The following is a 12668-nucleotide window of genomic DNA, read 5'->3' on the forward strand; positions in this document are numbered from 1 at the left end:
CAAGTGCAGAAACAGACATTCAGTGCGAGGCAGTGGGGGCTGCTGGGCTAACCTGAGTGGGTCTTCCTCGGGATGGAGCTGTGTCAGGAGCAGCAAGCACATCTCTGGGTAGCCGAGGTGGTAAGTGGCAAGGTGAAAGTTAGGAGGCAGTGAAATGGTGCTGAGAGAAGTGCTAACGCCCTTTGAGGAAGAGAAATCCCAGTCCCTGCAGACAGCCAAGGTCAGGCTGGACGGAGCTCTGAGCACTGATGGAACTGTAGGTGTCCCTGTGCATTGCAGGGAGTGGAACCTTTCAAGGTCCCTTCCAACTCAGGTGATTCTATGAAACGCTCCTTATTTTGACCTGCACAGAAGAGATCTGATGAGTTAATCTGGGAAGGTGAGGGAGTGGGAGAGGGAAGAAAGCTTTCTCCTTTGCAAAGTTTGTCTCACCTGAGTGCCCTGCACTCAAGGTCTGTGCAGTTCTATGAATCTACAGATGCAGCATTTGCAGGAGGAGGAGAGATCCCAGGGCTTTTGGAGAATAGTACTGATGTACCTGGAATCCCAAGTGGCTTTTGAAATTGAGTATTTCTCCATTTTCTAGCCCCATAAAGTAAGTCTTCTTCCTTCTGGCCTCTTGCATAAACTCTGGAGTGTGAATTTCTTTGCTTCTGAGTTCTTTTTGGCTATTGATGTGGCGCTTTGCAATGTGCAGGGCAGCTCCTTGGCCCCGGAGCCCTCAGCCTCACTGAGATGCCCTATAGGTGTCTACATGACCCCGCTGGCAAAGCCTGGCAAATGTGAACTTGGAGTCATTTTACAGCTTGAAATGGTAGCGCTGTGGCTGGGAGGGCATTATTCTATGCAAGGATGAGTTCAATCTGCAGCACGGTGATTTCATCTGGGTAGACTTATCTATGCCTCGGCTTACAACAGAAGTGCCTAATTGAAGTCTCTGCTCATTACTGGTTCGAGTGATTAACTGCAATTACCTGATCAGGATTTACTCTCTGCAAGCATGGCTTATAATCATGAGGAATGGCCAACTCAACTTGCTCAGAAACTGAACCATGCTTGCCTCTTTCCATAGTGTGAGCGATCGAAAAGTTGCATTTACTTTGCAGGCAATTAATTACCATAGCCTCATTTAGAAACGTCGTGTTGTTCTTAGATAAATCTGCACTCTATCTATCTGCCCTTTTTTGCAGTGCAGATTTTTCTTCAAACCGAAGTCAAACCTTAAATCCAAACGGAGTGCTTCTGTGCCAGCAGATTGGGCTGCAGCTGTGTCTGTGGGAGCAGGGCATGTCTTTGAGGTGCTAGGAGAGACTGAAATCCAGGACTGAACACACCAGGCACCTCTGTCTGTGCTGCAAAGGCTGTCTGGCCCCAGGAATGGGGCTGCGGTGGGAATGAGACCATATTGCATAGCTGGTTCCCGGCAGCACTGTGATTTCCTGCTTTCTCACCTCTACTTCCCCCTGCTACCAATTCCAAGTGTTTTTCCTTCAGAATGCACCAAAAGAGGGAACACAGGGATTTCTGCTCCCTGCCTGTGCCCAGTTAGCTGGGACTAAGGACGTTCTCCTGCCGGTGCCTCTGGCAGGTTGGTGTTCCCTGGCACATTTGCAGTCGTGTGTTTCCCTTCCTAGCCCAGGAGCTTGCTTCTGTCCCCCTCCTAAAGCTGAAGCAGCCCATTCATGCCACCCAGGTCCTTTCCTGGCCCTGTATCCCATGTCTCTCGGCCAAGGCTGCCTTTTGGCCTGGAGCTGTTGGGGAACCTGAAGGATGGGTGGCTTTGGCTTTCTTTTCCTTTTTTTGTCTGTGGATTTTGAATTCTGATTTGGTGAGAGCTGCTTTGGCTGCTCTGCAGAGCCGTGGGTTTAGGTCAGTCATTGAAGCTTGGATCCATTGTTGGTGAGAAGTTTGATTTACAATGTCTTTTCCCTCAAACTGATGGACCAACATTTGTTAAGGAAAAAGCGTTGCCTTTTTTTTACCTCTATGTGAAAGAAAACATATAGTATAGGTAATAAAGAACTCCAAGGAAATTTCAGGCCAGTTCTTAGCTAGCATCTCAAATTGATGTTCCTTCGACGTTGCCATGACTGCGACAGAGTGACTCATCCTGTTATGGTGAGCAATTTGCTTGTCTTACAAAGTCACCGGGGAAATAATTTTCCCATATCTATATGTACCAAGGCTGCAAAGCTTGCTTTTGCAAACAAGACAAATACTATTTCCTGGTACTACAAGCAGCCGGCTGGAAAATGAGACCAGTAGGTTCTATTCTTAGTTCTGTCATTAACCTTGGACATTTTAACTTCACTGGAGCTCTCCTTAGCTGTCTGTAAAGAGGAAAAAGTTCTAAATACAGGAGTTGGTTTTAGAACGTAATTAAAATTCTGACGTTTAAAGTCATCCAGAAGAGTAAAATGTTGTTCAGTAATCCTTCCAGAACGACCGCAGTGGCAGTGTGTACGTGTGGCTGGCAGGAGTGAGAGATGGGGATGGCAGTGCTCCCAAGAAAGCTGTGTTTATATATCAAAGCTGCGAGGTCTCTCATTCTTTGTCAACCTCTTTTTAAGTGGCGTAGATGGAATGATTCAGACGGGAAGCTGAGCTGTCACAGTGCTTACAGCATCTTGTATTTGAGGGGTGCATCCTGCAGTGCTTGCTCCTTGGGAGCAGTGTTTCTCTTTGGCTGAGATCTGGGGTTGCCATTTGCTGCTGCCCGTTGGTTTGGAGATGCTTTGTGATTTCTGTGGGCTTTCTGTTGTGTTTTCTGTTTTGCTTTTTTGATGCCCTGCTGGGGATGTGATTTTGAATTGTTTGCCTGGGGGAGAATGTCTAATGATGACTCTGATTCTGAATGCATTTAAGTATCTCGTTTCTTATTTGGTAAAACATTTGTGTGGAGATCTTTCAGAATAAACAATGCATTTTTCAACTCTGCCATTGATTGATATTGCAATTATTGGTCTTCTGCTGTACAACTGATTGGGAAATATTGATTATTGGTGTTGGAGACGAGCTTAGAAGCTTTGCTTGGCTATGAGAATAGTGGTTTCTATCAGCAAAAGTCCTCCTCAGAGTGGCTGAGGGGGGAGAGAAAAGTCTGTCAGCTCAAAGGGACCAAACTTTTTTTGATTTGAGGGGCTGGTGTGGAAATGTCCTGATAAGTATTTTGCTCTGATTCTGTGTGGTTCAAGTGTGTGTTTGTCCCCTTAATGCAAGACATCTGAAACTGTTTACTGTGAGTTGACTAATTCCCACAGGGCAGGTGGAAGCAGGACTGCATGGGGAATTGGAGCCTGAGCTGCTTACAGCAGGTAGAGGAGGACAGCAGGCACCAACAGAGCGACTTTGTAGGGGTACAGGCATGCTGCAGAAAGAAAGCAGAGCTGGAAATGGAGTTTCCCCTAATTAATTGGATTTTTTTTCCTTTTGTTCCCAGTGTAAGTCAAATAATGGCTGCTTTGTTTTGTGCTGATTTTTTTTTTTTTTCCCATAAGTAAGACAAGACAGAAATGGTGAAATGATTAAATGGTCAGACACCATACGTTACAACAGGAAAGAAGTAATGGCTACAAAACTGTATCTCCTTATTGTTCAACCAGAGATAACATTTTACAGAACTTAGAAGTGTCCATTTAATTGCACTGTTTTGAGTATATTCTTCCTGAACGTTTGTTTCTTTTCTTCCTCTTGTCTCCCATTGCTAGGTTGTGACTAGACTTATTCACTTGCTGGGCGAGAAGATCCTTGGCAGCCTTCAGCAGAGAGGTAAGAGTCATTGCTGGACTCTTCCCATCCATTCTGGTGCTTGCTTGGAACTGGAACTACACCATTAAATTCAGAAAAAGAAAGTAACTACTTGACAAGAGAACTTGTCCCTAAATATTTTTGCTGTTGGTTGTCACAAGTGAATGTTTAATTTGCTATATGTAAGTACACCATTTTTTTTGGTGGGGAGAAGTGGCTGCGTAAGGATAGGAGTGGATGGAAAACTACTGCTGTGTACGTGCAGTGATATTTCCATGAAGTCTCTTGCTAAAGCACAGCTCCAAGGGATCGTTAGAAATAACTGCCACGATAGACCTGAGTCTGATAGTCATGCTGAGTGGCTTCTGCATACGGACTGACTTAGCATGTCTGTATTTGCATTATCTTAATGAATTGTCTGAGAGCAAATGGTTCATTATGCATTGGTTGGTAAGTGTTATGTATGTGGCAGAGGCAAACCAAAGTGTATTTACTAATTGAAGTGAGTAGGAGGAAGTTTCCCATAGTTGGTTGTTCTTGAGCAGCTTTTAACAGAAAACAAATGTGTGTTAACCACTGGTTGTGTTGGGGGATTCTTTGCTGTTGTGGTTTTTTGATTGGTTTTAATAGAAAAATTCTCTACTATTTCTTTTATTGGTGTTTTAGATATTCCAAGGTGACTGGAATTGAAGCTGTCACCTTGCAGGTTTTGAAGCCGTTTTGGGGAATGAATTTCCAAGTCCATTCTTTAAGTGCTCTGGATACACCATCAGTTTTTGTGTATCTCTAGCAGTAATTGTTCTTAATCTCTTGTGCATGCTGAAATGCCTTTGTGGCCTAGGGCAGAGTTTGCACTGCTTGGGAAATGGGACAATATGTGCTCTGGAAAAGATGGAAGGAAAATTAGTGGTAGGCAATAATAGGAGCAGGATCAGAGAACAGCCATTGAAGTTCTGAGGAGAGAAGGACCAATGGAGATGAAAGAGTGGAGCAGTGATATGTAACTTGTTTGAACCTACAAATACCTTCTTGAAGATCACCTAAAAGAGAAAAAAACGATTTAATGTTCTGTGGAGAGCTATTTTAGAAGACTTGAATATCTCCAGTGCTGAATATATTTGCAAAAAAGGTTTATCTGGCATTTCTTTGTGTCCTACAGTGTACTATTGATCTTGCATATGCACTTTAAATGAGTTTTCATATCAATTGCAGTATATCATGTGCTTCTGTATGTCCATCCTGAGAATGGCACGTGGTGGAGCTTTGCAGGGTAAAATAAGATGAGCCAGTTGCTAAATCTTAACTTAGATGGCATTGATTTTATTGTATGCTTACAGTTGAGTTGGCAGGTGCTAGCAGCAAAGATTGTCTGAGAGGGGTTACAGAGGAAATAAATGGTATAAAACTGAAAAGAACTGTTTGTAGAACACATCTATCATTCTTTTCCTGAGCTAAACTATCTGGGAAGATCTTTGTTACGTGCTTTTCTCTGCCCGTAGCCTGTCTGTGCTGCTCGGTCTATTGCAGTATATTGGAGATGCTTCCACAGTTGCTTTGCATCTGTTTTAGAGGTTCCATGTTTTATTTTAACATTCATGCACACCTGTCTGTAGATTCACATTTTCCCATCTTGGAAAGGAGTGAAAATAGACGTAGATACTCGTTTCCTACAGAAACTCTGTTGAAAATGTGTATTTATTTCCTTGATCAGAAATACCGTAAGAAGTGGGTATTTATTTTGGATATATTTGGATACTGACAACAAAGCTGGGCTTTTGCTATTTGAGATAACTCCCCTTGAGAGGCAGACTGATGTCTCAATGTTGTGGCTGTGCGTGGTGCCGTTCGGTCTTTTTCTTAACAGCTCAGGTGAAGGCACATTGCGTTTTACCTGTTCCTATCACTCAGATACTTTAAATTTGCTCAGCTTTTACCCACATCCTGTGTCATCTGCTGATAATGACAGAAATCCATTTCTTCTTCCCTGTTGTGCACGAATGCAGAATCTTTCCTTTTGTGTGAAATGGAGGATGTTGTGTTTAACTTGGGTGAAGCCATTCAGTGATAGTTCCCTTACTGCCTCTGGATGACTGGATGACAAAGGATGTGGCTTTCTTGTTTCTGTTTGTTGTTTCTTGTTTGTTTTTTTTTCTTTTCCAACAGGCCATCCCTTTGGATTGCACAGCTCAAGCAGCAAGTGGGATGCCGGAAATCCTGCCAGCAATCTTTCCACAATAGCAATCATGCCAGTGTCTGAAGAGGTGCCACTTACTGCTTTCACTCTGGAGCTCAAGCACGCTCTCAATGCTGTGGGTAAGAAGTGTTCACGTGTTACTGCATCATGGGAAATAAATGCCTCTTATCTTTTCAGAGAAGTATAGCCAGGTACCTGTCAATCAGCAGTGGATTCACGCTTCGTTTGGAGGGGAAGCCACGTAGCAATGCTCCAGATGAGATCTTCCTAATCTCTTTCTTTCCTTATCATGTTTTCCTGACATATACTGGAAAATACTGTGGCGTCGGTTACTCAGAAAGATTATCTGATTTGTGTGACCTGTTGCACTCCTAAGACTGCAGGTACTGCAGCAGATGAGCGCCCGCACCGTCCTGCTCCCACAGGGCCTGTTTGAGAGTTCAGGTTTTTTTTCTCTTAACTGTGAGCCTCTTCCAGACTTTCTTAGTTGTACAGCCTGATCCCACAAAGGGTTTCTCTTACAATTTTCTGTTGTTAGCTAGGTAGTAAGTGCCAAACATAAGACTGGATAGAGAAGGCTTGTGCAGGAGATCCATCCAGGTTGGCACTGGAATTTGTGCCTTCCTACACTAGCTTACTTCATCCTGTTTGTTGCCAACTTGTCTGTCTTGTGCTCACGAAACCATGCATTCAGTTAACAACTGATTCATTAATTGCTATATCCATTGGTGAAGTTGGTTGCACAATCCCAGTTGCTCACAAAGCCATGTGCCTAATTCACAGATCAGATCGTGCTCCACTATAGTTTGATATTTCCTGAACATCCTTTTCCATCCTTATATGCTATCATAGATCTCGAGTAAATCTCCTGTAGTTCTTTGAATTGAAACTCTGCTGTCTCAGAGCATTTTGGAAAGTACAGGCTACATGATGCTTGATCTATAACCACTCAGATTTATTTAATGGTTATTTTTCTTGGTCTTAATTAAGGGTATCTGGCACTTAGGGGAGTTGCTCTTACTATTCTGTTTTAAAACCTTCTAGATGAGCAGGCAAAGGAAAACGTGGTTGGTGTTTGATCTCCTTCACCTTCAGAGATGTAAATTTTGTACGCATTTGTTGTGTTACAGTGAGCACTAATTGTGGGTGTTTGAAGATTCCTCTTATTTTGGGGAGGCAAAAAAAAAAAACCAGTTCATAACAAAACAAAGATTTCAGCCATAGCTCTGTTGCTGATGGGTACTTAGAATGGATTGGTGCCAGCTTGTTTTGATGGGCGACAGCACCAGGAGCCTGTAAATAAAGGAAACCAAGATTAAGTATTTAAAGGACTATTCAGAATAAAAATAACCCTTCTAGTTGAAAGCAACTAGAACGTAACAAACGGAGGGTTTTGTTTTGATCACTCGGCCTTTTCTTGTGCACCCTTCATTTTTTATTTTCTGCATCTAAACTGACGCCTGTGTAGTACTTGGCAGCTATAGATAGTATACAACCTTGGCATCTGAAGTTCTTGCCAAGATGGAGCAGACGGCTGCAGTGGGAAGAGGAAAGTGTTGTGTGAAAACACAGCTAGCCAGATGGTCCCAAACACAGCTGGTAGACCAAGCTCTCCAGCCTTGATAGCCCCGATTCGTCGGGTCAGCCTGGTGTTTGCTCAGCCCACAACTCTTTGAAGCAGTGGTTAACCTTCTGCCAATGGTTTGTTGTGTGTTTGTGTACTGTAGAGCTTTGAGGGTCACTTTTTTTAATGCAGGCTGTATTCTATTATTTTTATTTTTTAGCAGCGTTTTTCTCTTTTTTTTTTTTTTTCCTAATGCTTTTGTGCTTTCTGCTGAGGCTGTAAGTTGTTTGAGTGTTCTGTAGTGATGCGTGAAAAAAAGGTCTGAACAAGCTAAGTCAGTGCTGTGAAGCAAAATTTCAGTTTACTTTTGGGTTTTCTTGACTATGCACCTGATCAGTGAGAACTCCGTCCATTTTACACATGAGGAACTCAAACACACTATGTGGAGAGATTTGATTAGGTCCTTAGTGATCAACTATTGTATTGGACCTCATCTTTGTGAGTGCTTACCTGCTTCTGACTTTCAAATTGGTGAATTGGGTCTTAGCTGTGAGCTATGATTAGATGTTAAACTTAATTACGAAATGAGAGGTGTTATTTAATGTGCTTGAGAAGGTTTAACTGAAGATCTTTCTCTTTGGAATGTCAGTTTGAGTGAATATATTCCTAATTCTGGAAATTAGAGGTATTTCATCACACACATTTTAATCAGCACTTGCTGCTTATTCTCTTGTTTTCTCTTGGAAGAACTTGTTACTAAGCTGTAAACTGAGATGTTTAAGGTTTGATTCTTGTTATTTCAAGGCCAGACCAATGAAACATGTTTCAGATCAGTGTAGACTAGCCTTGGTGTGTAGGAACTTGTGTGGGGTTAAAGCAGCTGGTTTTCAGTTTCCTACTGCAACTTAATATATTTTTATAACATTCCCTAATCTTCCCATAATATTAATTTAGATGGATATTGTAGTAATGTCCTTGCTGCAGGTTGGAGAAAAGAGAAGAGAAATTAGAGTAAATGCAGTAATTCTGAAATGACTGCCAGAACCATAATGAGCTATCACTGCAGGAGGTGGTAACTTCTGGGGGAAGTCTGCAGGCTGACCTTCATCCTGGGTGAGTGGTCTGTCTGTAGGTTGGGTTGGAACAAAACCTACAAAATCAGATTGGGGGATGCTTTTCTTTCCTTGGGACTGGCATTAGAAGGCTGTTTCCAGTGCATTTTTATTTTGGTTTATGACTACTTTCATCTTATTAGAGGAGTCTAATAGTAATCACAAAGAGAGTATCTCAGTCTGGGAGGATGAACGTTAATATCAGTATGAGTTAATTTGTGCTGTCCACAAGAGTGGAAAAACAAAGTAGAAATTAATTCACCAATAATAAGGCTTATTACATTATTCACAAATAATAGGGTTTATAGGTTTGTTACTTGAATCTATTATGTGGATTTAATATTTAAATTTGTAGTGGAACCAGGTGATGTCCAGGCTGGGCTTGGTTGGTCTTTTGACTATAGGCATTGCTTTATTTTTGTATTGTTTTGAAGCATACAGTAAAATAAGCTTATCCCTTTGGTTGGTGTCTGTGTTCTTCCTGCTGACCCCATCAACTGGCAGAACAGGAGTGAAGCAGTTACCTGGTGCCTGATGGCAATAAATCAGCGTGAACCCGTCTTCATCTTGAGAAAATTATGATGGTAAAACATGATCATAATATCATAGACTGGCTGAGATTGGAAGGGACCTTAAAGATCACTGAGCTCCAACCCCTGCTGAGGGCAGGGAATGATCTGAGCACTGAGAAGAGGGCAGAGGAGTCCTGCAGAGCGTGGCAAACCAGGGGCTGCTCACTGCTTCCTTGCTGTTTGCTTTCATGCTGCAGTGTCAGAGCCCTTTCTCTGAACCTCAGTCTTTGGGTCTCCAGAGAAAGAGAACGCAGAATATAAAACCTGCAGAGAACTGGGATAGAATTTTCCACTTCAGAACTAGAGTGAATTAAAAGTGAGCAAGTTCTTTGTTTTGTCTTTTTGCTGCGCAGTTGCAAGTTGGATCAACCATGCCAATGAGTTCTGGTCAATGTCCTTTGGTTTTCTTTGGTTATTTTTTTTTCCCCTGAATTCTTGCAGAGCAGAGAGCAGCTCTTGTCAAAAAAAAAAAAAAAAAAAAAAAAAAAAAAGCAGCTCTTCTAGAACATTGAGGTTTGAAAAAATGGATTTGCCTAGCTATTTTTCATTTCTAACTGGTACCACATAACTGATGTGCAAATGGCTGTGCAAATTCTGGCTTTCTGTGGAAGCCCCTCTGATTGTATGAAAATTTCAGACTAAGTAGAGAGGAAGGTTTCAAATCCAGCATACACTTTTCTCCTCTTGCTTATAGCCCTTAACTCAGCTTGCTTTCAGTTCCTAATTATGTATAATGCATTGAAAATCTCACTGAAATACCTTTACTAATAATTTATTGGACTTTTTAATGCATTATTCTACCAGAATATTCCTTCTTTATGCATAAATTAGATTTAAAGGTTAAGTATCTAATGTGTTGAGATGAATGTGGTGCCTGGAACCAGCACAGGATGGTACTCTTTGCTGGGCAAAGTCTTCTGACACTGAGATATCAGCCTCCTTTCTCAAGTCTTTGTCTTTGGCACACAACTCTGTAGACTTTTGTTAAGTGCAATAGAAGTTCTGATTTGATGAAGTCCAGGCAAGTAAGTTTTGCTGTGATTGAACTTTTTCCTTGGTTCTTGGCTGTGTCTGTCTGTACCTGTGTTTTTATCCAGGTTGAGGTGCATTTGCAACCATGTCTAAGCATCAGTGATCACTTCCCTCATATGTTTCCCTATTTCAGTACTTCATGTCTGATTCAACTGAGGTGTGTGATTCCAGGATTATATTAGATATAGAACTAGGGCATCTGATTTGCCACTCTTTCATATCTTGGGAAGTGCTGTATCTGGAAAACATTACGAAAGTGAGTACCATGTTTATCTTTAGAAAAAAGGGAAAAGGTATGCATCTCTTACGTAATGCTTGTCTTCTTACTGGGCCACAGTATGAGACTGGGAGCCTCGCTGAAGTGCAATCTCAGCCCTGCCTTATTCTTAAAAGATGCAATGAGCCAGACCTCTGATATTTGCCAGTGCTTTGTTCTTCTCACTCCTCTTTCACAGACTTGTAGTTCTGTCCTGAAAATAGATGACTTTGGAGTACCAATTTAGATGCTCTGTGAGGTTTCTCAGTGAATCATGATCATCTGTGCCTGGGGGTGAGCTGCTGACATGCTGTGTTTTCTCACCTGGAGCACAGAAGAGCCAGGATTCAGACTCCCAATGAGTATGCTGAAAGATAAGTCTCTGGGGAACTTTTAAAAGTTACCACCTCTGGCTTGGAAATTCATGAGCTGCAAATTGCTGGAGGCTTGGAGAATGGCATTAAGCTTTCCCTGCTCTAATACTCGTGCCCAGCAATCTGTTGTTGGTCACACTCAGACAGTAGTGGGCTAGATAAATATTGAACATTACCTCATATCACCTTTCCTGTGCTCTTACCTTTGAGCTGTTAACCCTATGTCTAATCCTTCTGAAAGAGAAGACAGTGGAGGATGGAGGGATGTTGCTGTTCCACCAGGAGCAGCCATAAGGTGCCTGGGGGCTGCTGTAGGTATGGAGAGAGCATCACATTATCACCCGGTGACGTGCATTGGCACTGCTGTAACACATTGACTGGGACATTCCTGCCTACCAGCAAGGCTGTGTGAAGGGTGTATACTTGGGAAGCATTTTCATTACTTGGTTATTCTCAGCACTTTAGTCTAAATAACACGTGGTCGTACTGTTTTATGTGCTTGAGAACACATATGTTGGTGTTCTTGATCACGTTGATGGAAGGTTATTTAATGGTTGACTAATTGGGAGCTTGCTAGAAATTGGAAGTATAGAGCAGATGGTTGCTGCTTCTGAAGCAAAACAGAGCTGTTTGAGTTGGAGGCATCGCTGAGTCCTGTGCTGGTGGTGATTGATGGTCTGTGTGCCCTTGTCCTCCAGGGGCAGGCACTGGGAGGCTCCTGCAGTGTGTCCGTACTCATGGGTTGGGTTATGGGTCGCAAATGCAACAGGAGGGTGCCTGGATGTGACTTCTGAAGAAATGCTCCTCCTCGAGGCTCTGTAGGTGTGTTACCCCCACTTGAGCAGCGTCTGTGGGTGAGGTAACCATCACCTTAATAATGTAGAGCTGCATCCCAGCTCTACAAAGCCACCTTTGTGCTGTGAGTCAGAGGCGTTTGGGGCTGCATCACTGTGTTTAATGTGTCCTCTTGGGGCAGGTGCTCTGCTGCATCAGATTGGTGTGGTGGGCTCTGAGATCCCAGCAGACAGGCACAGGGGGTTCACAGCAGATGTAATATGGAGCACTCACTGCTCTCCTTATCATCAGTCTCTTATTGGACATTTTTACTGCATTCCTCAGCTCATTTTACATTCCTGTTAGTCTTTGCCTGCTAAACTTTCACCACCATCATAAAACTTTTTAGGTCGCATGTGTTGGAAGAATAACTGGTCTACATATCATTTCTGTTTTGCTGAGAGCTTTGACACATTAATGAGCACAAATGGCAACTCAGGTGTTGAATACTTTTTCAGAATTTGCCTGCCCTTTCTCCCTTACAGTGGGGAAATGAAATTCAACTCAAGTCCTCCCAACTTCTGTGCTTTCCTACTAGCTTTTGCTTCCTATGTCTGTGGTCTTCACTCATGGTATATTCTTATGTATTTAAAAAAAAAAGAGCAAATGTTATTTGGATGTTTGGAAATAAAAGATTAAAAATCCAAAATTGAGCTTTTTTTTTTTTTTTTGTCAGGTCTGGCACTAAACTGTGCTAAAACAGAGTGAAGCCTGGGCAGGAAGGAGCTGAGCGTTAAGAGAGATGCAGGTTGATGCTGAAGGTCTAGATACTGTACTTGTGCTTTTTCTTTTTGAGCATCTAACTGGGGAATTCTGATACTTTACCATCTTGTTCACTGCTGTTTTCTTTATTTTTACTAAATACATTATGCCATGCTGCTTTGTTACTGCCTGGAGGGGCTACACATGATTAAGTGCTGTGGTCTTTTGTACATGATTTTCTGTTCTTTTATTAGTAGAAAGGATTACATTAGGAGAGCACC

At 42.4% G+C, this 12668-nt stretch overlaps 1 protein-coding gene across 1 annotated transcript in view; it reads left to right on the plus strand.

The window, feature by feature from the left end:
* Positions 1-12668, plus strand: part of PNPLA7 (patatin like domain 7, lysophospholipase) — a 116993-nt gene that overhangs the window by 55860 nt on the left and 48465 nt on the right. Inside the window, exons 21-22 of the mRNA XM_085239727.1 lie at positions 3708-3768; positions 5911-6060. Of these exons, the coding sequence (XP_085095853.1) occupies positions 3708-3768; positions 5911-6060 (211 nt within the window). The remainder of the gene's footprint in view (positions 1-3707; positions 3769-5910; positions 6061-12668) is intronic.

The sequence above is a fragment of the Meleagris gallopavo genome, chromosome 19 (assembly GCF_905368555.1).
Source record: "Meleagris gallopavo chromosome 19, MGAL_WU_HG_1.1, whole genome shotgun sequence".
In the NCBI taxonomy this organism is placed as follows: domain Eukaryota; kingdom Metazoa; phylum Chordata; class Aves; order Galliformes; family Phasianidae; genus Meleagris; species Meleagris gallopavo.